At 37.7% G+C, this 25,853-nt stretch overlaps 3 protein-coding genes and 1 pseudogene across 26 annotated transcripts in view; 2 read left to right on the top strand and 2 right to left on the bottom strand.

The window, feature by feature from the left end:
- NIPA2 (NIPA magnesium transporter 2) overlaps nucleotides 1-14,840 on the bottom strand; it is a 24,689-nt gene extending 9,849 nt beyond the window's left edge. Inside the window, exons 1-6 of one of the 24 annotated variants that reach the window (XM_081583102.1) lie at nucleotides 14,540-14,840; nucleotides 13,662-13,797; nucleotides 10,793-10,849; nucleotides 10,248-10,429; nucleotides 5,473-5,703; nucleotides 3,988-4,044 (exon numbers count right to left, since the gene is read on the bottom strand). In XM_081583102.1, the coding sequence (XP_081439228.1) occupies nucleotides 3,988-4,044; nucleotides 5,473-5,611 (196 nt within the window). In that variant the 5' untranslated portion in view covers nucleotides 5,612-5,703; nucleotides 10,248-10,429; nucleotides 10,793-10,849; nucleotides 13,662-13,797; nucleotides 14,540-14,840. The remainder of the gene's footprint in view (nucleotides 1-3,987; nucleotides 4,045-5,472; nucleotides 5,704-10,247; nucleotides 10,430-10,792; nucleotides 10,850-13,661; nucleotides 13,798-14,539) is intronic. The other 23 variants (XM_081583096.1, XM_081583106.1, XM_081583100.1 and 20 more) reach the window with 23 other exon arrangements.
- LOC145543003 (DNA-directed RNA polymerases I, II, and III subunit RPABC4 pseudogene) lies at nucleotides 10,377-10,550 on the top strand (annotated as a pseudogene).
- Nucleotides 14,749-23,219, top strand: LOC145543002 (uncharacterized). The gene is made up of 3 exons (XM_081583121.1): nucleotides 14,749-15,047; nucleotides 15,987-16,169; nucleotides 21,789-23,219. The coding sequence occupies exons 1-2, from the start codon at nucleotides 14,749-14,751 to the stop codon at nucleotides 16,024-16,026; spliced, it is 339 nt and encodes a 112-aa protein (XP_081439247.1). The 3' UTR covers nucleotides 16,027-16,169; nucleotides 21,789-23,219.
- NIPA1 (NIPA magnesium transporter 1) overlaps nucleotides 20,009-25,853 on the bottom strand; it is a 50,169-nt gene continuing 44,324 nt past the window's right edge. The window contains exon 5 of the mRNA XM_081583120.1: nucleotides 20,009-25,853. Coding sequence (XP_081439246.1) covers nucleotides 25,342-25,853 — 512 coding nt within the window. The 3' untranslated portion in view covers nucleotides 20,009-25,341.

Below are 25,853 nucleotides of genomic sequence, written 5' to 3'. Positions count from 1 at the left end.
TTTTCCCTTCTTACTCTGTTCTGATCAGGTTTTGGTATTAGGATTATACTAGCTTTTTAAGAGAGTGAGGGAACCCTTTTCTGTTATTAAGAAACTTCTTAAAACTACAATTATTTCTTCTTTAAATGACTGTGTAATTTACCTATGAAACCATCTGGGCTCAGGATTTAGTATATGCAAAGGATTTAGTATATGCAAAGGTTTTAAAACTACAGCTTCAACTGGGTTAAGTTAGAGGAGTATTTCAGTTTTCTATTTCCTCATGAGTATTGATAAACTTTACTTTTCCATAAATTTTATCTATGTTTTTTATCAACTGGATGCATAATATCCTGTTAATATCTATGAAACCTTAATTACATCACCTAGCTATTCTCTCTTTTCCTTTTCTTAAGCAGTTTCAACAAAAGGTTTGTCAAGTTCATTATTCTGAGCATTGACCCAAATGTCGCTTTAATACCTTTTCTATTTAAATACTTTTAGCTCTTCTCTCTATTCCTTCTATATTTTGGGGTTTATTCTACAATTCTTTTTCTATTTTCTTCAACTAGATGCCTCATCTTTCTTTTCAATTATATTTATTTGAAACCATAAATTTTACTCTACTTCAGTTATATTCCATAAGTTATGATATTTTGTATTCTGTATCAACATATTGAAGTATTGTTTAAATTAAACATACTTTTAAAATATTTTCTAATTTCCATTCTGACTTCTTTGAACCACGGGTTACATAAAAGCATATTTCTAAATTTCTACATGTTTTTTTCATGTTATATTTTTGTTACCGATTTCTAATGTAATAATGATCTGTGAAAACACTTCATTAAATCCTTTGAAAAATTTCAAGACTGGCTTTTTAGTCCAGCAAATAGTTCATCTGCATCAATATTCCATATGCACTGGAAAATAATGTAGACCTGAAGTTGCTGAGTTCAGTGAGTTAAGTTAAATCTGCTGTTTAGATTTTCTATCACCTTAAGAATTTTACTCTGCCTCCCCCATCAACTGCTCAGTGTTATATTAAAATTTCGCTATATGAGTTTGGATTTGTGTATTTCTCCTTGCTGTCAACTGCTGCTTTGTATTTCAAGGCCACATTATTATTTTTATTTATTCATTTACAGCTGTACTGGGTGTTCGTTGTTTGCCTGCACAAACATTCTTCAGTTTTTGGTGAGCGGGGGCTACACTTTGTTGCGGTGCGCAGGTTTCTCCTTGCCTCTAGTTGCAGAGCACAGAGCTTAGGAGTTGTTGATATATGGGCTAAACTGGTCTACAGCATGTGGGATCTTCCCAACACAGGGATCAAACCCATGTCCTCTGCAATGGCAGGCAGATTCTCATCCACTGTGCCACCAGGGAAATCCTCAAGGCCATATTATTAAAGTTAGGACTGATAAAACCTCCTGAGTTGAACCCTTTGTTTTTAAGAAATAATCCTCTATCTCCAGTGTTGTTTTGCTATGAAGTATATTTTTTCTAAAACAATAACAGAAATATCAACTTTCTTTAGGCATGTTTTTCCTACCCTTCTCTTTCAGCCATTTTATATCCTCATGTTTTCTAGTGTACCTTACAACAGGCATGTAGTTTTTTTATTATTTGTTTTTATAATTCCAATAGAATAGTCTTTGTCTTTAACTGGGGCATTTTATGCCAGTAGTTGATAGATCTGGATTTAAATATACCTATGGCTGATTCATGTTGATGTTTGGTAGACACCAACACAATACTGCAAAGCAATTATCTTTCAATTAAAAATAAATTTTAAAAATTAGTTAAAAAATAAATATACCACATTTTAAAAGATTTTCTTTTCAAGAGTTTAAAGATTAATAATGCAATACTTCAAATTTTCATAAAAACAGAATAAAATATAAATGACAGCTATATATCCACCACCCGAGTGGTATCACCCTTCTTAGAGCAGTTCACAAGTTCTCTTTCAAAAGCTGCCTGCTCTGAAGTCTATAGTTACCTCCAGGGCAGAAGTATCTTCAGCTCATCCTGAGCTTTATGTGTTTCCCTGATGCTGGCTAGGTAATCCTTAACTATCATGTTGGCTCTTTAATGCTTTTAAGAGGATACTATTTTTATGTCCTGTCCAGTCTTTCAACTTGTTTTCAGCAAATCTTATTAGTTTCATCTTCAAAACACATCCAGAATTCTACCACTTCTCACCATACTAACTGCCATTACTCTGAGTCCATGCCATTATCACCTCTTACTGAATTATTTCAGTACCTTCTTACTGGTTTCTCTGCTTTTGCCCCTACGCAGTCTATGCCTCAACACAGCAGCCCCAGAGTTCCTATTAAAACCTGAGTCTGTACATGTTACCCCTTTGTTCAAGCCTCCAATAATTGCCCATCAAACATAAAAGTCAAAGTCTTTTCTGTGACATACAAAGCCCCATGTAATCAGCCACTGCCCTGCACTCCCACTCCCTTACTATCCTTACCTCTTTAAAATGTTTCCTGAGGTTTTAGTAATTCAGTGCTGTACAACAAAGCACCCCCAAAACTGGCAGCTTAAAACAACAAATGTCAGATATGTTTTCTGTTGGCCAAGACAATGATTTCTCATAGTTTCTGCTGATCAACAGGCACTTCTCACTCAGGGTCTTTCAAAAGGCTACAGCTGATACACAATCTGGAGCCTGTGCCTTGCCACAATCTGGAGGACTCACATCCAAGGTAACGCACGTGACTAGTAAGTCGGTAACTGAGTGTAGCCGGGGGACCTCTACTCAGGCTGACTGTCCTCCAGCACAGAAGCTGGCTTCAGAATGACCAATCCAATCAATCAAGGCAAAACCTTAATGCCTCTGATGACTTAAGTCACAAGTCATCAACTCTGGTGTACACGTTGATCACATCACACTAATTCAATGTGAGAGGAGATAATACAAAGTTGTGACTACCAGGGAGCAAGCAGCTTTGTAGGCTATCTTGGATTCTGCCTACCACATTTTAATCCGCCAGGCATGGTCCTGCCTCGCTGCCTTCATGTTTGTTATTTCCTCCTGCTTAAAATGTTCTTCACCCAAATACCCATATGGTCAGTCCCTCATTTCCTTTATCTTTTACTCAAATATTATCTTTCCAGTGAGGCCTGCTCTGGCCCCTCAACTATAATCCTATCTATCCTTCATTTTACTACATCCCTTCTCTACATACTACTAGCAAATGTCAGCATTTATCACTAACATACATTTTAGTTTATCTTCTTTACTGTTGTCTACCTAGAAAGTAAAGTCTCCTGTGGGTAAGAATTTTTCTCTTTATTCTGTTTATTGTTATCTCCAGCACCTAGAACACCTGACATACAAAAAATGCTCAAGAAGTATTTGCTGAATGAATAGTTAAATTGTCTCTTTGTTACTTCAACTGCCCTTAGAAAAAAATTTTACATAATTTAATCCTAAATATTTTGACAGCTCAGCATCTTAAGGATCACTCTTTCTATGTACCTTTTAAAAGACAATCATCAGAGCCCCCTCGCCTGCCCCCTTGCACCCCTCACAAGCATCCTACATTAATAAACCTACTTCTTGTCTATCAAAAAAATAATACATAAATACACAAAATGTAATCATCAAAGTATGCATGGAAGTCTTACCAAATGCATACCTCCTTTCTAATTTGGAATGAAAATCATTGGAAGGACAGGAATTAAAAACAGGATGCTTTCTATGATCTTTCACTTTCAAAATCACTTTAAACTGAGTATAATTTTAAAAAATACATATATATGTCACGTTTTAATCAGATAAGACAAAAGTTTTCTCATCCAAATTAAATAAACTATTATTAAACTGTTAAGTGACTTATACAGGCTTAAATTTTACATATTTTGAGTTTTGTTCATTAAAAAAACCCAGAAAGCTTTAAAATTTGCTGGTAATATAAGGCTGTAAAAAAGTGTACATAAATATTTCAATATACACCTATAGTATTTTCTTGAAATATCCTCTATACATACTTGACAGCAGTCCAGCCCACCACAACCATTCTTTGAGATATGCATGGCCACCTTGACCTGTCAATGAAAACATATTTCACTTCTTTGGAAGATTATCAGACTTTAATATATTTATGACAACAATTAGTAATGAAAGATTTTAAAATATCATTTGCTCATTATTACTATATTGAATAAAGGTTTCATCATGATTACACAGGGCATTTCTTAGATAATATTTTTATGATTATCCTAAAAAAGGGGATGTGAGGATCACAAGAATGTGAATGAAGGAGTTAAAACAATCCTTCTATTTCAGTTCATACTTCATGCTTTTGTTTTGTGAACTTACCTTCAATAAACAAAGTGAACCAATCAGAACAGCCCAACTTCTAGTGAATTAGATAGTAGAGCAGCCTAGATGTGGGTTAGCCCCACTTATGAGGTAGTAACCCTGGAGAAAAGGGTCCTTTATTGACCAGAACATAAAAAGATTGAGCACCGCTCACAGTTTGGAGCTTCTAGGATGTTCATCTTGCCTTTTCCTCTAGACCATCCTTCATTTTCCTCTAGACCAAACTAACAAAATTCAGAAGCAATCAGTACTTAAGCCATTATTCAAAAGAAAAAGTCAATGTGAATGTACCCTTTGATAAGCATATCCACTTGGAAAATATGAGTATCTGACTTAGGAATAAGGATATACTTGTTCAAATAGTATATGTCAATACTTTCTCCTTTCTGCACTAAATCCAACAGAGGTCATTATTTTAAGAGCTTGATTAGGTATGGCTATAGAAATGGCACAGAAAAGAAGAAGGGAATTTTTTTTTCACTGCCAAAGCAGATTTTCCTATGAGAACAGAACTGGGTCTAAAACTGAAGCAGAGGCTGAATGACAGAACATGGCCATAATGCAACATAAAGCTGGAAGCTGTCATGATACACCAAAGTCAGAGGGAGTTCAATCACATTAGGCATCTCCCAGGGTCTCACGGCTTGTCAGTAGTTTCTGGGGATCAACCTAAACCACCAATCAGAATTTCACTCAGCTGAGTACACTTCAACCCAAAGAAGCCAGCTCTCCTTCCTGCCCATTTGAGATCAAGGAGGAAAATGTCTAAGGAAAAAACAAACTTTTACTATCATAGACAAAAGATCCTAGTCTTTGATAAGATTCTGATTCTATCCATATAACCTCATTTCCTTCTCTGCAGACATATCAAAATTTAAAGAAAGGGCTGGATGCTAATTGGGTATTGGTCCCTATTCCCACTTTGATAATAACTGCAAGAGTGAGTAATTAACCTATTTTGACAACTTTTTATTTTTCTTATTACAAAAATGATTCTCTATAAACATTTACAATTCTTACGAAGTGCAAAGTTTTGAATATAGTCACTAGGAATGACAAAATAGTCTTCTACAGTCAAAGAACCCAAATATCAATACAAAGGAACGCACTGATGCCACATTTCAAAGTCACACAGGGCATAAAGAACCTACCTGCTCTCATGGAGCCTTTTCTGGCAAGTCGCAGAAGGCCTTTTTTTTTCAAAATGAAACTCCCTCCAATGAAAATACTGGAACTCATAGCCAATCCCAGACCAATATAAAAGTCATACTTTCCATGCCCCTGGCTCATTTCGCTTGCTACTTAAAAAGCTACTGTGAATCACATTGATCAAGAACAGAGAAACTGTTGGTGCTGGAAGCAGGATGATGCAGTCTTCAAACCTAAAGAGGGAAAACAAAATGAAATTTTCACAGAATGACAGGATGCATGATCATATACAATGCAAAATTTTACTGTTTCTTTTCTCATAAAATAATAATGCTTTTTATTACTACTATTAATAACAAATATATTTACCATTTGTATTTAGCACTAATTATATATCTTCCAATTATGGAAAAAGATGGGATTGTGATATAAAACCAAACTTAAAAACTAGGACTTCCCTGGCAGTCCAGTGGTTAAAACTCCGTGCTTCCACTGCAGGGGGCAATGGTTCAATCCCTGATCAGGGAACTAAGATGCTGCACACTGTGTAGTGCAGCCAAAAAAGAAAAAACACTGAACTCATAGAAACAGAAAACTCTGAAAGGTGGGGGTTAAGGGGTAGGGAAAGGGAGTGAAGGTGGTCAAAAGGTACAACCTTCCAGTTATCAGTTTAATAAGTGACATAGTTAACAATACTGTATTGCATAGGCTAGTGAATGTGGCTAGACAGTAGATCTTAAAAATTCTCACTACAAAAAAAACCCCAACCATTTAACTATGTGTGGTCATCAATGAACATTAACTAAACTTACTGTGGTAATTATTTTGTAATATATACATTATGTGGTACACCTTAAACTAATACAATGTTACACATCAACTGTAATTCAATAAAACTGGGGAAAAAATAAAAAGTAAAACCATATTTAAATTGATTTTATAAACTCTGGTTTCATATTTTAAAAATGTTTCGTCTTAGCTGCATAGTCCACAGTTAACAAACTTTCCTAAGGAAAAAAACTCCTCAGAATGAAAATGAGGCATAAAAATATACAAACCTAGTTTACAAAAACATTTACCAATTTCACAAATGTGTCTTTTTGAATACTCTACACAAAGAAACAAAAAATTTTCTCAAGCATACATTTTCTTCTTAGAAATCTATGTAGATATAAGTATATGGTAATTTACTTCTTATGTAGCCCATTCAGGAATGTGTAAGGAGAAGGCAGATGTCACATTATTTTGGTATAGTAGAGAACGAAGTCTAGCAGATAGATGTTTGTCAGGGTGTGTGTGGTACTATTGGCCCTTTTAGAAAACAGGAGGGCCATGGAACCTAGAAGACTCAAGCTACAAGACCAGAAAGGATGGCAGTGGCTTACCAAAGACTACAGTTTTTTTCAAATAGCCAAAACTCAGAACTCTGCTGGCAAATGAACTAAACTGGGTAGAAAAGCAGAGGAAAAAGCACTTACTCAGCTACAAGATTTACCACTGGTTATAACTAACTGCCAGCCCAACTTTCTGGTATGTCTTGAGATTTTTTTAGTTCCACAATTTAACAACTGAATCCCAGAATCAATCTACAATTCAGTCAGGATCCTTAGTCATTAACCCTCACTGACCAACAAGATTTTTCCATTCTTCAGGTTATAGGACTCTGGCCTTTAACAAAAGCAACTTAATTTCCTATCTACCTAGCCCCTCAATTACCTTATCCATCCACTCAAATAGTTTTTACTGAACATAACGTTATGTGCACTAAGCAATATGATAAGCTGTTTGGATAAAATGGTAATAGCTTTTAGACTTTAGTGGGGAGACAGATAAGGGACAGATTATAACAGGGGGTTGGGAGATAAGTGAAATAGGTGAGGGAGATTAAGAGGTACAAACTTTCAGGTACAAATAAGTGAATCACTGAGATGAAATATACAACATGGGGAACATAGTCAATACCAATCTAATATCTTTTTATGGTGATAGACGGTAACTATGTTCATCATAGTGATCATTTTGTAACATATAGAAATATCATAATTAATCCTGAAATGCATTTCTAAGGTCCCAAGCTGCTGAAATAGTGAACTAATTGCATCCTTAAGCAAATGAGCCAACATAAAAGAGGTTCAATTTTTTTTTTTTTAATATTTTGCACTTGGAACATAGCATTGCGGGTCAATTATACCACACACACACACAAAAACTTTCAATAGTAAACTTCCAGGTATGAAAAAATACCTTAAAAACTGTACTTACTGTAATCGTATAATAAAGTTTGACAATTTTCTTAAACACAAAGGAATGAAACCCTCTGCTGTAGTTTTTCACATCTAGTGGCTTAGTTTGAATCAATTCCTTTATTTCTCCTTCTTATTAATAAATATACAAAAATGAAAGAGAAGTTCTAAATCTATAATTAAACTGCTCTATCACCAAAAGAAAAAAAAATTATAACAAAATAAAAAGTGTGTTTACAGGTTCCCACCATACCCTACAACTTGTCTATCCATGTTTATGACTCAGTTACCCTAAGCAGAAGGCCAGCTTCTGGGCTCCTGCACAAGAGCCACCTTTATTTATCCTGTGTGCCAAGCTATCTAGCAATCTCAAAATATGTCAGATGTTTTCTGGGTGAATACTGATGAATGGAATCATATGATTGGCTCTAAAAAATAAAGCTGGCTATTTATGAGTAGTCACTGATAGAAAACCACTGCATCATTCAGCTTAGTATTCTAAAACGTAACCACTGTAAAACATAGCCTATAAACTGAAGAACTGTAAAAAGTTATCAAAATATGCTGGGAAGTGACAGTACCACATACAAATGAACATGCAAAGATAACAGTAACAAAGGCTGGAAAATGAGAGTAAAGAAACCTAGCCACCACTAAACACTTCAGCCTACTTGGCAGATATATTCTCCTAATGAGCAAGAGTCACCTAACTTAAATGAACCCTCCTCCTTTAACCACTATGTTCATGGAACAATGTTCTTAATTATCATTCAAGTTCCACTGAGGAAACAACTAGTTAAATCTTTGAAAATCTCCCTTTTGAAGGTTTGAATAAAACAAGCCAACTTATAGTCTGAATATCCTAGAATCAATAAAACAGAACTTTGTTATCTGCAAGGACCATACTCAGAAACAAGCCAAGCTTATCTATAATTCCAATCCCATTATAAGGATAGCCTCACAAATCCAAATTCAGACTTTAACTATATAAAACTGACCTTCAAATACCAAACCTGTAGCTACCAGCTTACTAATATTTACTAGTAAAGTTAAGAGAAGGAAATGGCAACCCACTCCAGTACTCTTGCCTGGAAAATCCTATGGACAGAGGAGCCTGGTAGGCTGCAGTCCATGGGGTCGCTAAGGGTCAGACACGACTGAGTGACTTCACTTTCACTTTTCACTTTCATGCATTGGAGAAGGAAATGGCAACCCACTCCAGTGTTCTTGCCTGGAGAATCCCAGGGATGGGGGAGCCTGGTGGGCTGCCGTCTATGGGGTCGCACAGAGTCAGACACGACTGAAGTGACTTAGCAGCAGCTTAAAGTCAACTTTCCATTAAATGGCAAGTTACAAGTAATGTAAGGTCTAAAATTAAGATCCAATATATTGTGCTGCCTTGACACCTGGTAAAACTGGGGTGACCTAACCACAAGTTTCGGTCCTCCCCTACTCTGCTTTCATGGATAGGTCCCAAAGTCAAACAGCTCTCCTTATCATGGAGACCAGGCACACTTCCTGCTTATCCCTGAGTAGTGAGTTTCACTGCCTTGACAGACTGCAGAATTATTAGAGCAAGCCAATCACATTCTCCTGCAGGAACTGAGGGGCCCCTCAACCTCCCGCTTGCCTCACAGAGGTACTGGTTCTTTACTCTGCAGCATGTGTGCAGCCCTGTGTAGTATGTGGTGTATTCTTCCTAGATATGTAAAATTGACTAATGAACTGCTAAGAAACTGCTCTCATGTGCCCAGTGTCTAATGTCATGGGGAGGGAATGTTCTCCAGCAACAAGGTGAAGAAGAGATGACTAAACCAACACATTAAGTCAGAATCTTATTTTATCCTACAATCACTGAAAGTTCACTGTTCTTAACTTTACTATGTCTATATATAAATTTTCTCTGTATTTTACATCAAGTTGCATGATGCTATTTAAAATCTTTTCCCCTCTTTTCTTTTTATTGTTACTGACTTATTGTGGAAAGCTTCAAGCATACAAAAGCAAAGAAGGATTTTTTTTGATCAGTTGAGTCAATCTTATTATACACATGGCTTTGGAGAGCTGTACCCCTCATCACAAATTCATTTCCAAACACAGAATCATGGCTCCCTTCAGACAAGTCATCACTGCCCAGACATACCACAGCCCCTCACATCCTTCTTTCCACTATGTAAGAGGATGCTCTTCACTTCAGGCCAGTTCACACTTCAAGTTGTGCTATGAAGACTTGTCCAGTAGCTACAGTCCACAGGCATTTTCTCTCCTGTGCAATTATTTTATTTACAGACAGGCTCATAAAATTTATTTCCCAATTAATAGTATCTCTGAAGATAAATTCTAAGTTTCTTAAAGACAATGAGTAGTTCTTTGTGGTGGTTTCCCCAGAAAAAGGCACTCACTTATACTGGCAAATCTGATTCATAAGCTTTTCTAAAATTAAGGTTATTTGTTGTATGTGTTTGTTCACTTACTGAATACACCAGTGTGTACATGGGTGGGGAAGGATGCCAAGTAACATAAAAATTGCATACCATCAAGTTATAAAGCAGCCTTCAGCCACTAAACTAAGTAAATGAATCACCTCATTTGACTTATACAGCAGTGAGTCAGAATCTGTTTCGAAGTGCAGAGAAGTTCCTCCGTGCTATGTGGGGACAACGATGAACACCCAGAAGGATGTTCAACTCCCAAAGCAGCAGCCAATGATGTAGATCTGTGGAGAATGTTACACAGAAAATGAAACAAAATTAAGGGGTCTAATCCGATGCAAAGAATGTGGATACAGAATAATGTAGAATAGGACGAAAAGACTGGTGGGTTTTGATGCTCAATGAAGCATGAAATTCAGAAGAATATCTTCATTTGGATTTGTTGTTAATGTTGTATAGCTTTTGACTATTGCATTTATGAATACAACTATACATAAATGATTTCATTTTAAAAACCATGTTGTATTTAGGTATCTAATAGTTTATATAAATATATTACTTTTTGTTCAATTAAAAAAAAGAAAGGAAAGAAAATAGACATTAGCATAAATGTCCTGAAAGGAATATTTGCTTCACTATTCTCAGACCTGGTAATGTTCTGTTCCCACTCTGTATAACTGAAGGTCAATCACAGCCAGGAGAGCCTGAAACAGAGATTATTTTTTATTTCTCAAGGATTCGCTTCAGGCAGAGCCAGATTTAAAAAGTTAAACAAGAAAACTTGCTAAGTTTCACTTCAACTAGGTTCCCAAACCAGAAATGACGAGTTCCAGGTGGTAACCTGCCCATCTTACCTCTCAGAGGGACTCAGGTGAAAGGTCCCACTCCGCTACCCTTGACTGTTACAGTTTAATTTTTGTGGCAATCTGTTCAATAAACATACACTAAGCAGCACACGTCCCAGGCACGTCCCAGGCATTGGCGTTATAAAGATAACCAAAAGTTCCTGTCCTCAAGGATTCCACAGCTAAGTAAGAATTCTGAAAATAAACTATTCAAATTTTAAACACACTTCCAAATTTCAAAAACTTTTAGAATTTTCAGCTTGTTCTAACAGGCACTTAATTTTCATAACTGATTTCACTAATGTCTATGAATACACTGTTAACTTTCATCAAATGCAATTATGTCAAAAATGAAATTAACACAGCTCAAAGAAAAAAAATTATGAAACTGGTCCACTTCCTTCTAAAGCACAGAGAACATACAATTTAAGGAAGAGGAAAACATGGACCAGTATTCTAACACCTATATGAAAAGCCTGAAGTTAGATCTGTTTTGGGAGTTCCCTGGCAGTCTAGAGATTAGGACGCAGTGCTTTCACTGCCCTGACCCCATGTTTAATCCCTGCAAAGGGAAAGATCTTACAAGCTGCAGCACAATCCAAAGAAAAAATGAAAAAAAGAAAAAGATTTGCTTTGCAAAATGACATCATCAATTTCAAAGTTAGCTAACTTTAAAAATTATACCTATTTAACAGTTTTAAACTTGTCAAAGCACTTTTGACATTTCATTTTCACAAGAGCTTACATGTGATAATGTTAAGTAACTTCTCATGCAGCTGGTAAGTAGCAGACCTAGGATTAGAAAATGAGTCTCCTCATCCTCAGCCTTTTGCGTTTTCCATTACAGTTTCCTTTTAATCCCCAAGCTGGAATACAATCACGGGACAACTCAAACCAGGTTCTCAGTGTAGGTCAGTCTTCATGCCCAACCTGCTTCTCGTGTTCCAACTGTGGCTTCACCATCCTTCATCACCCAAATTGCCTACAACGGCCAAGGGTGCCAGATGGATTCTCTCTCTGAAATACGGCCTTGCATTTTCATGTCTCTCCTTACCCTAATCCAGCTTAAAAACATGATGCTACCACACTGTCTATAAAACACATCTCACTCCTGCTTACAAAGTTAGAATGGCTGGCTACCCACTATTTACAGAAAGAATTCCAAATTTTGTAATCCAATATCTAAGACATTTCACCATTTACTCCAAACCAGTATTTTAAATCTCTACTTCCCAATACTGTATTTCATATACTATGGTTCCACCCTAGGACAACACACTGCTGCCATTCTTACTTATTCCTTTCACTCCTCTGTATCTTTTTTACATTATTCAACTTTAAAGACCTACTTCAAAAGAGCACCTCCACAATGAAGCCCTGCTTGAATTCTATAAACCAATTTTTTTTGCATGTGCTAACCTTTACTCTGAACCTCTCTTTGGACACTTTCCCAGCCTCTATTATGATTACTAATGTACCTGACTCATACCCCCTCACTGTGGCTCCCTATGCACAATGGTATGCTTATCTCATTTACTCAGTCAACAGATAACTGATTTACAGTAAATGAATACACACTATGTTCAAAAACAGGGGTACACAGTGAATACAGCAGACCAAAACCCTGCCCTTATGGAGTTTACCTTCTGTTGGTAAATAAGAACATTAATTTGGAAGGTGGTGAATGATATAGTGAAAAGTAAAGCATGTTCAAGGTATTAGTAATCTTATAGATACTGGGTAATATAAAGTAATTGGGTTCAGGGGCTTCTATTTTAACTAAGTTGGTTAGGAGGCCTATTGGATAATGTAACATTGAGTAGAGGCTTGAAAGAAATAGTAAAAGAACAAAAGCACAGAAAGAAGCAAGTGCAAAGGCACTAAGGCATGAGCAAGCATGTACTTTCTTAGGAAAAGAAAGGCTACTATAACTGACATTAATTGAATCAGAGGGCTTCCCAGGTGGCTCAGTGGTAAAGAATCGGCCTGTCTAGCAAGAGATGTGGGTTTAATCCCTGACTCAGAAAGATCCCCTAGAGAAGGAGATGGCAACCCACTCTAGTATTCTTGCCTGGGAAATAACATGGACAGGGGAGCCTGGAGGGCTACAGTTCATACAGTAGCAAAAAGAGTCCAACGCCATTTAGAGACTAAACAAAAACTGAACCAGGGTACGTGGATACCACAGCAAGGTGTTTTCATACAATAGAAATATCCTCAAAAGAGTGTAATTGTTTCTTATTATTATGTCTCCCTAGTAGTAAAAACTACCACTAATTGAACACCTCTGGAGGCACTGGTGTGATTGATCAATCCTGGTGATTGATACACATTAATTCTAATCCACACTATAATGAGAAAAAGCTATCATTACCCCCCACCTTTAAGGTAAAGAAACCAAACCTCCTAGAGATTAAATCTCAAGTAGAGGATCAAATAAAAGTTGCACAGCCTGAAATGGAACCTAAGTGTCCACTGGACTCAACTTCTATACAGACTGCTCACATCTAAGAGTTCTCATTATTTACTTCCGCTTGGTTTCCACTGCTTTAATTTTTTCCAGCCTCTCCTTGGGCTAATTATTTTTAAACATAGTAACTATAAATACTATGGAACCTAACTTTCCGATCCTATTTAGCAACAGTAATTATAAATTAAAATTTTAACTTACATGTAAGTTTAATATGGTCTCTCTTATGAATAAAAGGCTGGAAGAGGTTAGAGATGACTTATTCATTCTCATTTCCTCGTAAATAAAACCCTTTATTCTCATTTAAAGTTTTAAGCCCTGGCAGAGTAGCTCCAGCCTGGAAAGAAGAAAATACAGAAGTAGCAAAAGGAATGAATAGTTACTGAACACTTTTTAAAATTTAGCTACTAGCCTCCATACTCATTTTACTTACCAACTAACATAAAAAACCTACTCAACTGAGCATAACATACTGCTTCAACAGACAGCTTACTGGTATGAAACGAAGATCTCTATTCTCTCATATTTATTGTTAGCACTTTAACAAAAAATGTACTAACTGGGTTCACGGTATATAGAGAATTTCTAGAAACAAAACTAAAACATAGCGTGTAGTAAATGAATTGAAAAATCTATAAGAGAGATTCAAGAGACAAACACAAAATCAAAGGTATAATGAATTTTGTTCAGTTGTATAGAGAGGGAGAGAGGGCTCACTGACTATAAAAGTTAGGAAATTACACAGGCCATGCTCAAAATGTTACAGCGACATCTAAAGCTTGTTCAACTGTCAGTTAATATCTCCGTGGTAGCTGAAACAATCTTTTAGAACTCATAACAAAATGAAACTATTTTAATGAACTTAATGAACAGGGACCCCGACAATGCCAGGCCAGGTTTCCGTGGGATTTATTGGCAATCCATTCATGGTGGCATTACTCGATTCAGGTTACGGCGGAAATTACTTCCATCTCAGAACACGCATGGCTCAGTGCCTCCAGAGAAAAGAGGCGCCCCTGAGGAGTCCTTCCCGACCCAAGAGGGGCAGGCCTGCCCACAGTTAGCCCCTTCGCGCTTGCCTGAAATGAAGAAAAGTGGAGACCTCACCGAAGTTGGCAGGCCCGCCGCGCGGCTTCCCCTCCGCTATCCGACCCGGGTCACCTCCGCTCACACCCACACACAGGCCGCTCCCGCTACCCCCTCCTGAGCTCGCGCGACCACCGCCTTCGTCTCCGTCCAGTGAGAGGTGCGAGCATCCAGGGCTGCAGCCGTGCGCACCGCTTCCTCCATGGGGGAGCGCCCAGGGAAACTTGTCCCGGACGACCTCCAGCCCGCACCACCGCCGCCACCACCACCGGCGCCACCAGGACCTAAAGGGACAGCTAAGAGAGCCTGGGCGCGGCCGAATGACGCCAGGGGCAGCGCGCGCACGCGCAGTGTGACGCGGCAAACGCCCCGTCCCCGGCGCGCCTTCCGGAGCAGGGGGCGGGACAAAGGAAGATGGTCTGCACTGTGGGCTGACCGAGTGATCAAAATCAAATCAAATCAACATCAAGAAGTGCCATGTGCGGTGAATTCCCACGCGCGGTTAGCACATGAAGCTATGCCTCTCAGCTATCCTAGGGAAAGGTGCTCCGAGAGGGCGAGGGCGGGACTAGAGTGAGACCCGGATGCCCCGGGCGAGGTGGAGGAGGCCGAGGGGCGAAACCAAGTGCTGGGGGCGGGGCGGAGCTTGGCTCCGGGTAAGGCCTTCTCTTCCCAGATGGCAACTAACCGAATCCGAATCTATTCGATACGTTCTTTGAGAGAGTTCATGGTTTGCTAAAAAGCCGACCTCCCGACACTTGAGAGATTTATTTTTCATGAGGTGCACGGGAAACCCACTGTTAAGCTGCCCTGCCCTGGCTTCTTCTGGAACGTAGAAAGTTCCTGGGACCCATGATCATGGTTTCCTCAAAAAAGGACGAAGAGGGCTCAGTTATTTACTAGAAATCAGGAAGAGCAGCTAGCTGGATCTAGAGTGAGACCTGCTGATAAAACAATAATACCTTGGTTACAGGTGCACTTCCTTTGGGGATATTTTTCCAGTTTTTGACTAGATATGGGAACACTATCACACCAAATTTAAATAATTTTGGGTGAGAATCTTTCTAAAATGAAGTCTGTGCTTATTTAGCCAGAAAATGCCAAATGTAATTTGCTTGTTTAGGACTGTAGTCTCATTGGACTGGTATTATCTAGACTGCACAGTCCCTGACTACTCTGATTTTGGTAACTATGCAGCTTCTAATTTAAAACCTTTTAATCTTCCCTAAACTTGGCAACCAGACAACTGTCCTTTTTAGAATTGGCTCAGAGGAACTTTTTCGTTTACTTTTTTGGTCTCACCTGTTTTATCTAGAGGACATGGTCAAATAAGGAATTAAATTGACTATTGAAAGATAGTTGACAAGCTGGTCTCTAATGATGCAGTAGATTGTTAAAAATGGCTCTAATTCTGTACCCATTTGCCCACATATTTTGCAGAGTGACTTTGCAGTTCTACTCCATCCCGATTCTGCCTTAGCCAAGAAAATGCGGTGGTTGCCAGCCTAAATCATGATGAGAAGCCTGGACTAGTTGGCTGGAGGAGGAGACCAGGTGGAGCAGAGCACCTTGCAAAGCCACCTAACTGACCCAGAGAACAGACATAGAGCCACGTTGGTTGAGGTACACAAAACTGTCCTGTTGACCCATAGATACATGAGAAAGAATAAAGCAATCTTCTATTAAGCCACTCTTTTTGACATGAATAGGTATGTAGCAATAACTAATAAATTCCAACAGGTACCTCTAGGAGGCAGATGGCTGTAATGAAAGCAGTGGCTAGTTCATATGAGCAAAAATGCTTAGAAACTATGTTGACTTAACCTAACAAATTTGCTTGCACCTCTTTTCTACCAGTATTGTAATCATACCAACTAAATCCTGCCTCATCTAGTCATCTTTCTCTCATCACTATAGCTCACAGACTCATCTCCAATTCATTATCTGAACTCACCACACACCTGACACTTATGTCTGCATGGTGTATTATTTTTATAAGTATATGTAATATTCCCTTCTAATGTGATACAAGCTCATTAAATGCCCAGATAAATTCTTCAGCACATGATGATTTACATCTTATATACCAGAAGTGTTCAAGCATTGATCATGAGATATTTTTAAACTTTTAAAAGTTGAATGCCTTTTCATATACTGCTGGTAGGATTGTAAAATGGTACAACCTCCTTATAAAACAGTTTGGCAATTTCTTAAAAAGTTAAACATACACCAACCATATGATCCAATGATCCAGCTGTTCAACTTCTAGGTAATTTTCCCCAAGAGAAATGAAAACATATACCATTAAAAGATAGAATGTAAATGAATGTAACGTGAATGTAAATGAACATTCAATAACAGCTTTATTTATAATAAAAAAATAGAAACAATCTAAATATCGGTCAATAGATGAATGTATAAACAACTATGGTATGTCCATATAATGGAATACTACTGAGCAATAAAAGGGAATGAACTGTTGATACATGCTATAATATGGTGGCATGTCAAAGTAATTCTGTTAAGTGAAAGAAGCCAGACCAAAGAGAGAGTATATACAGATTATTACATTCATATAAAATTCTAGGAAATGGATGGTAATATATAGCAACAGAAAGCAGATGAATGGTTGGGAGTAGAGGGGGCAAGGAAGGCAGACAGATTACAATGGGGTAAAAGGAAACTTTGAGAGTGATAGGTATGTTCACTGTTTTGCTCGTGGTGATGCTTTCATCATATGACATCATATGATATATATTAAAACATACCAAATTGTGTATTTTATATATGTGAAGTTTATTGCATGTCAATCATACCTCAATGCTGCTGCTGCTAAGTCACTTCAGTCGTGTCCGACTCTGTGCGACCCCACAGACGGCAGCCCACCAGGCTCTGCCGTCCCTGGGATTCTCAAGGCAAGAATACTGGAGTGGGTTGCCATTTCCTTCTCCAATGCATGAAAGTGGAAAGTGAAAGTTAAGTTGCTCAGTCGTGTCTGACTCAGCAACCCCATGGACTGCAGCCTACCAGGCTCCTCCGTCCATGGGATTTTCCAGGCAAGAGTACTGGAGTGGGGTGCCATTGCCTTCGCCACATACCTCAATAAAACTATTAAAATCTACTTTTGTCATTGTTATAGAAGTATAGGCAAGATTTATTAAGTAATATTTTTTAAAAATCATGAATTAGTAAATCAAAATTACTTCTCATATATAAATTGTCCTTCAGTTACTCTCCTGTGTCTTGGTTTTGTTACCATAGATGTCAGCCAGAAACATGAGACTAGCATTTCAGATAATCTTTTTAATTCAGCTCAACCCCCTATTAATAATTTTACCCTTTTTCATTGAAAAGTAAATAATGACATTCTCTAGCATTTTAATAGTTTATTATTATATACATTTTTCAATTAATATTAGTTTACTCAAGGCCATAGATGACTAACACATGTAGTAGGCATTTTCTAATACATTTGTTGGAGGGAGAGGGGAGAGCTCTCTGAAAAAGTAGTAACTTGAATTTTTGGGTAGAACACTAGGATATTAGTTAAAAGCCAGATGTTGGCTTTTTTTAATATTTAATTATTTTAATGAGCATGTGACACTGTTAAGAAATAACCACAGAATCCTTCAAAACTTGTACACATCCATGTGTGTGCTTGGTTGCTAAGTCATATTTGACTCTGTTGCAAACACCATGCTCCTCTGTCCATGGAATTTCTCAGGCAAGAATACTGGAGTGGGTTGCCATCAGATGTTGGCTTTTAACAGTTGCTTCACTTGATGAAATGTTGAGTGGATCAGGTGGGGAATATTATGGCCCCCCAAAGATATCCACAGTCCTCATCCTCAGAACCTTGTGAGTATGATTAAGTTAAGCATCTTTAGATAATCCTGGATGGCCCAGGTGTGCCCAAAATAATCACAAGGGTCCTTGTAAGAGGGAGGTGGGGGTATCAGAGTCAAAGAAGGAGATATGACAGTGGAAGAAGAGAAATGTAACATTGTTGGCTTTGAAGATGGAGAAAGGGGAACAAGCCAAAGAATGTGTATGGTCTCTGGAAACTGCAAAAGGCAGAGAATAGGTCTCCTCAAGTGCCTCTAGAAGGAATGTAATCCTGCCAACATCTTGACTTGAGCCCAGTTAAACTTGTGTTGGACTTCTGACCCTCACAACTATGAGATAGTAAGTTTGTGTAGTTGTAAACCACAAAGTTTGTGGTAATTTGTTAGAGCAGCAATAGAAAACCAACAGTGAATAAACATGCCAAAATAGGGGAAGAACACTGAGATCCTCCAGACATCTTCACCCAAAATAAAACGATTCCATTTTATAAACAGACAACCTAATTTGAACTTCCTCCACCTTCCAGCCCGTTACCTCAATTATTTTACATGGATCTGTTGTGTTTGCTACTTGATTGGCATCTCTCCTATCCTGCTTGCCATGGCACAATTCCAAACCCCACACTTAACAAATTTCGTCAGCTGGAATTAATACCTCTTCTTTGAACTGCTAATATAGATACAGGTATCTTTTTATTTCTCTATTCCTTGACTGTGCCTCAGCTTTCCAAAACAAAAAGTCTTTTTGAAACTACCTATGATATGAGGTTAAAAATATGGTGTGATTAGTATTACATCAAAGATGCTGGCATGTGATGTCCAAAGGTCAACTGACAGGGATATAACTCATCAACAGAGGAAGTGGAAAGTGGGGAGCACATCTGATTTTCTATACTCCTCAGAATCAGATACAGAGCTCAGGTTCAATAGTAGTATACTTGGCTACTTAGTAGCCAAGTAGTATACTTTCTTCCAAGGTGTTAGTTGTTAGCTACAACTAACAGTTTTGTAATAGTAACCAACCCAGGCAAGTTTTTGAAGAATTTGGCACTTAATGCATTTCATCCCAAAAACCTCTGCAGAAAGGGTTATCCATTTGGTGGTTTCTTAAAATGTTTTTTCCTGATTTCTGTACAGATATACTATGATTAAAATGTGAATAATTAAATCTTTTTGGATAGAGCCTAAGGAAAAGTATTTTGCTCAAATATTTTTTTTCATTTAATAAAATTACTTTAGGACACTAATAAAGATTAGTGACAAGATTTTTGATGACAGAGTATTAAAATGTGTTATGATTCTCAATTTTCCATGTATTTAAAATGTGTTATACACCTCAAAAACATGTAAAAGACATTAACATATTAAAATACAAATGGTTTTCTTTAATACATCATTTCAGTGTATCAGAAGGTCGTCACTAGGTGGTGAATTCCTCCACACAGCATAGATTTGCTTCCTAAAATATGCATGAGTGGACATTTTCTACATCCTGATGGAGACCTGGGCTGTTTGTTTCTATGAAGAAAATGGGAAGCATCTGATTGAGAAATTAAGATGATATGGAACCTGAGACCACACAAACTTCTCATGTAAAGGGCAAAAAAGCAACGAGTGTTCAGCTAGAAATAAGTTATTTTATTTTAAAACACATACATATTAATAAATATTATTGGAAAACTTAATAAATAGCCTTTTATTTACATAAGGCAATTACAACATGCTATGACTACTTCTATAAAGCAGAATATAAGCAAGTATTAGTCATTGACAAATATGTGTGTGTGCTAATTGGAAGCTCTCCTGATACATTTACATGAAAAAAATTTTATGCAACCAACCAACATTTTACATTTTTTATCTAGTTTTATTCCTCTTTCACAATTATATTCCATTTTACAAGAAAGTTATTTAAAGAGGGAAAAACACTCAGGAATTCTACTGAAAAACAGTACCCTTAAATTTTTTCAAAGTGTAAAAACACTGACATGAGGTTGGGGTTGGGGTTGGCAAATTATTATGGTCTGACAAATAGATTCTGAGCTTTTCAATGTGACCCTTTGGCACTAATGGTTTGGGAGTTCCTGACATTCACCTGGTGTCAGGTAGTTCATGGTCAGGGTTGAGCCACTTGGAAGCAGGAAGTTCAGCATCACCCATTACAAATTCACACAACAGAATTAATCTGGTTTACAGGTCATTGATTCTTCCGCAGAACATACACCTTTGTGGAATGTCAGAGAAGCTCATCACACCATCAGAATGTGATCTCTCAGTGCAGCTTTTTAAAGTCCTTGTTTAATTTCCATATTTTACAACAGAATATATAAAACCCTTCTTTTTAAAACAAAAAAATAAAGGAAAATTAAAGCTTCATAGAGTCATGCAAGCTTTACACCCAGTGCTTCCTTTGCTTACTCAGTGCTCAAAGTTGCGTGTCTACAGCATGGCCCTGAGCAGACAGGGTGCCCAGTCCATCACTCCCAAGGAGTCCTGTACATGCACTCTGGTCTGAGGTGATCAGCATATGCTAAACATGCAAGCACTCTAACACAGATATGGAGACCCATCCCACCCTTTAGAGGTAGAGAAACTGAGGCACAGAAAGGTTAAGTGACTCACCTACAGTTGCACAATTCAGAGGAAAATAGAGAAAAGAACAAGTAAATCCTCCTGGCTCATGCTCTGGGGCCTAGACTATGCTTTTTATCATATTGGGTACATTTGAAATTAATGTTTATTTACATGATCATTGTTCTACTGAATATCAACTTTTCACTAGACAATATTTTTTGATGTAACACAAAGTTACACTTTTTTAAAATATAATTCTTTTGTTGCTTCTAACAGCATGTGAGAAATATGTATGAAAATAAATGAGTTGTGAAATTGGGCCAAATTCTTGTTCCCATTCCTATATTTCTTAATCTATTCAAGTATATGATGGAGGTATAAGAATCTGGCCAGATGTGAAAAGTCACCTGTAAGCTAAAGGATAGACCCTCAAAATTCATCACCAGTACAACTTTGAGGCGGAGGTGAGGAATACAGAAAGTTGAGGTATTTTATATGATAAACTGTTTTATGGTGTGACTGGTGTACAAACTGGTCTTTCTCTTCCTAACTCAAACTAACAGACCTCTAGCTGTGATTATGAGTAAAACATATGAAAAACTATTAATAACACAGACATGTCTTTGAGAGGAAGGTCAATGCTAAGGAGTTAATGTTACGTTTTTGGTCCCTGAGAAGGTAGAACACCAAGATTCCATCAAATCCTGCTTGATGGGTGAACTATTTCCATGGTGTCAGACACAGTAAGGACAACTTCATCAGACCACTGGAGCCAATTGGTCAGTCATGAACAGATCTAAACTAACGCTTCTTCTCTTTGCAGGTTCCTACTCAGTCCCAGGAATTCTAAGTCAGGATCAAGTAGGTGTCAAAGAAGAGTGATGGGCAGAGCTCTGTAGATTGCTCTTCTGGGTTAGTTGAGAAGCTCAGAAAAGAGAGGTATCATCTCCCAGCAAGAATTAGGCAGCATGACAGTAGCCTGTGACCAACAAACACCTCAGTCTCCGTGGACTCATCCATGCCTACAGACAGTGCATCTCAAGCACTTTACAGATGTCTAGGAACTGGCCTCTAGAAGTGAGCACAGTATTTACAAACAGCTGAGAGGTCAATGAAGAAGGAAGATGAGAGGTGACTGCCTACTTCAATAGTACTTTCTTCTATCAGACAAGAAACCCAAAGAAAAATCCAAAGACCAATCTATTGACTACAGCTAGAATCAACTTCTGGAAATAAAACTGCATATAACAAACTGGCTTGAAAAGTAAGACTTGAAAGAATATTTCTTATTGCTGAACCAAGAGCAGCAAAGTGTATTTCACTAACTTTCTAATGTGAAAAGACCATAATAACATCTGAGTAATGATACCACTGAAGACCCACCCACCTGTGGGGAGTTCTTGCTCCCCATGTGGCAGTGGGGAGACTGCCCTTCCTCTCCAGATTCTTCTCTGCAGAGGTGGAGCAGTCCTACAGAACAGCAAAATACTCAGGGTGATCTCGGTGCTGGGTTTGGGTTAGAATCCTTAACAGGCCCTACACTTGACCACTAAGCAGAACAGGAAGCAATCTTTTTAAATGCAAAGATTCAGAGGAGAAAACAAGGCATTGTCCAAGTAAGAGAGGAGAGACATGGCCTATTTAGGTATCTATCCAGGTAAATGTGCAAGTTTTGATCACAAACATGATTTTACAGGAGGCTTGAAAACAAGTGGACAATTTTTTCCTTAGTTTTATCAAAGATAAAACCCAAAGAATAGCATAATAACGAAAACATTTACTTTTGGAAAGATCACTGTAAGACCTATCCCCATTCTGGGCCTTTCTCTTTAAAGCTTTTATTTTTTAAAATTCCAAATAAATTATAAAAACACAGATTTGTAAAATAAATACTGTAAGTCAGAAATTATATGCTCTATGTTAAACTTGAAAATTAGGCTGTTAGACGGCTGGTCATGTCAGTTACTTCCAGGCTACAGTCACACATTGAATACAATGGATGATATGAATTGCATTCCACTGGAAGAAAAGCTGTGCATCCTCCAAAGTAATTTGCTAAACAGATAAAAATTTGGAAGAGTCTAACTATTCTGGGGCTTATCACCTTCAAGAGACGACAAGTTGTTTATACTTTGAGATTTTATTTTACTAAAAAAAAATCATAGGGAGATAACCCAGAAAATATCACCTCTAAGTATCTATGTAATCAAGGATTAACTGCAATCAGGAACATCAATAAATGGATTTAAATAAACTAAGCTTCACGTGTAAACTGCAACCCCCAAAAATGGTAATTTCCATGAACTTTCTTATGATACTTGTATAGCCACATGTATTTTTTGAATATCTCAACTCCTTACCTAGGAAACTATTTTTATGCTGAAAAGTATATTTATACACCTACATTTTTAGAAAATTCAGTTCAATAAATTAAGGCCTGTATTCCTAAAAATACTGATGATAAAAAAAAAATCTTCAAGAGTTGATAAAAAGAGTAATGGATTTCTGAGCATTTATTAACTATCAGTTACTGTAAGATTTAGAAAATTTTTAAAATCTTGCTGCTGTTAATTCACAGCTCACTGACAACTCATGATCATCCAATGTACTTTTAATTCATAAGGGTGTTTTTTGCTCTATCCTTGTTTTATTTAGCCTCTTTATTCAACACTTTAGGGAACTATCCCTTAGGTCTTTAGAAATGTTCTTTTTATCTAAAAAAAAAATACATCTTTTTCTATTGACATTCCTTAGTAATTTTAACTGGGTATTATTGAATTCCACCTTCTACTTCACCAAGTAAATCCCATCACCTTACTTAATCCCATCTTTCAACTTGGCTTAGTTCCCTATTTAGATAAAACACTGCCCTTAGGACTTTCCCGGTGGTCCAGTGGTTAAAACTGCACTTCCGCTGCATGGGGCACCGTTTCAATCCCTGGTAGGGGAATCCCACATGCCTCGCAGGGTGGGATGGGAGAACAATATTGCAGATGAAATATATGATATCTTGATGAATATCTGCATCACTCTGTGCTTTGTTACCATTTCATACACTTGGAAGGTTACTATAGACAGGCAAATGACCTCTTTTGATCCAAATACTTGGGATAATTAATGGCTATTTTGCATTTCAGAAGTTTAATGAGAGATTGGGTGAGGGACTGCAGAGTGCTTTGTCATCTCAAACAACAGGGAGATGGTTAAACTGTTTTCATTTTTGCTAGAAATTCTTTCTAAAACTATGTGTGTTCCAATTTGTAGCAGAAAAAAAAAACCAAAAAACTTAAGCTTAATTGTGTCCTTTAACTTGTTCCTGAACTCATATGTGCCACTGAACAGTTACTCTCTCATTTAACAGCCTTATTATCAAGTTAAATAATTTCTTCTTAGTGGCCACAATGCTTGGTGAATGAGAACATGGGTAAATTTAATACTGGATCCCAGTTACATTAGACTGAATACAAATAAAATACCTCATGCTACTTAGTCAGTTGTCTTTAATTGGACTATAACTATATGCTGAAAGGGTCAACTTACTCTAATGTGTCTTTCATCTTGATTCTCTTCCAATAAATAATATTCTATAATTTATAACTCCTTTGAACATTTATAGTTTGAATAGTGAGATACTAAAGTATAATCATGGAAGTTGCATTATTCTAATCTAAGAGAACATACACACAGTAATAGTCAAATTAAGTGAATAGTTCAAGTGATAAAGGCACTGAAATTGATTTGAGCTACTGAAAATCATCCTGCAAATGGAACAGTATATGGTATCCATTCACTCTTCTCTCTCTGTTTCCAATTAAGATGTCTAGGAGTCAGGGGTAGGAGAGTCAACACATCAGAGGATTAAAAATAATTAAATGTATATACCTCTGATTTGGATGGAACACCTGAATGTTATACATGCTTAATGCAAAATAACAAGACTAAAGACACATTTACTGTAGAGTCAGACTTCAAGACAACACTTTCTCCCATTTCCAAAGTAAGCTTCTAAATAAGAATATCTGTTCCCCTGCAAACACTAACCAGAATAGGCCCATTCTATTTAAATAATGAATGTTTTAAAAGCAAAGAGTATTCATCAAAGCTTCCAGGTTAATGGCAATGAACATAAGATTCCTCTCATCAGAGAGAGATGACACTCAGGCAACCATTGAGCAACTTCAGAGAACAGAAGGCTGAGTCCACACTCCAGTGCTAAGCAATGCATCCTCATTCTCCACCAGCCTATTCATCATATACAAGCAACTCCAACACAAGTGATTTACTTGTGTAAATTTACTCTTCTACTTCACATCAAATTAGGACCAGAAACCGTATCTACTTTCTGTTCCTCAAACCATACAATTCCCTGTTACATCCTAGTCTGTTTTCACATTAGATTTGTTCATCTCCCCCAGGTTGAAGTTGAACTCTTTGAACACCTGTATAAGGACAATTCCAACGGAGACAGTGGTGAACCCACAGGCCATGCCCAAGAAGTCCACCAGACCCACGTTGCTCCACTCCCGGAAGAGGATGGCCGAGGCCAGCAAGACCAGTGTGGTGAACACAACGTAGTAGATGGCCCCAAATACAGAGGAGTCGAAGCACTCAAGGGCCTTGTTGATGTACCTGAACTGGACGATGATACTGCAGCCAAGCACGGCCAGGAGCACCAGGCATAGGCAGAGGGCCCTCTGACTAGATGGGTTGTTGTGGAAGATGTCTTGGGCAGCCAGCCCAATGCCCTTGGTGGAAGGCACGGTGAAACTCCCCAGCAAGGAGCAGATGCTGATGTAGACCATGATGTTGGTGGGCCCATGGGCCGGTGCAATCCAGAAGATGAGCAGCAGCAGCATGAGCAGCACAATGCACAGATAGCCCACAAACA

Source organism: Giraffa tippelskirchi, chromosome 3 (assembly GCF_054371585.1).
Source record: "Giraffa tippelskirchi isolate mGirTip1 chromosome 3, T2T-mGirTip1v1.2.pri, whole genome shotgun sequence".
NCBI lineage: Eukaryota > Metazoa > Chordata > Mammalia > Artiodactyla > Giraffidae > Giraffa > Giraffa tippelskirchi.
The sequence above is the reverse complement of the archived record's forward strand: the minus strand, read 5'-3'. Positions and strand labels throughout refer to the sequence as shown.

Coding starts and splice junctions, on each gene's coding strand:
- LOC145543002 (XM_081583121.1), top strand. CDS start 14,749: ATGGGGGAGCGCCCAGGGAAACTTGTCCCGGACGACCTCCAGCCCGCA. Junction 15,048..15,986: donor GCGGTGAATTCCCACGCGCG/GTTAGCACATGA, acceptor CATATTTTGCAG/AGTGACTTTGCAGTTCTACT.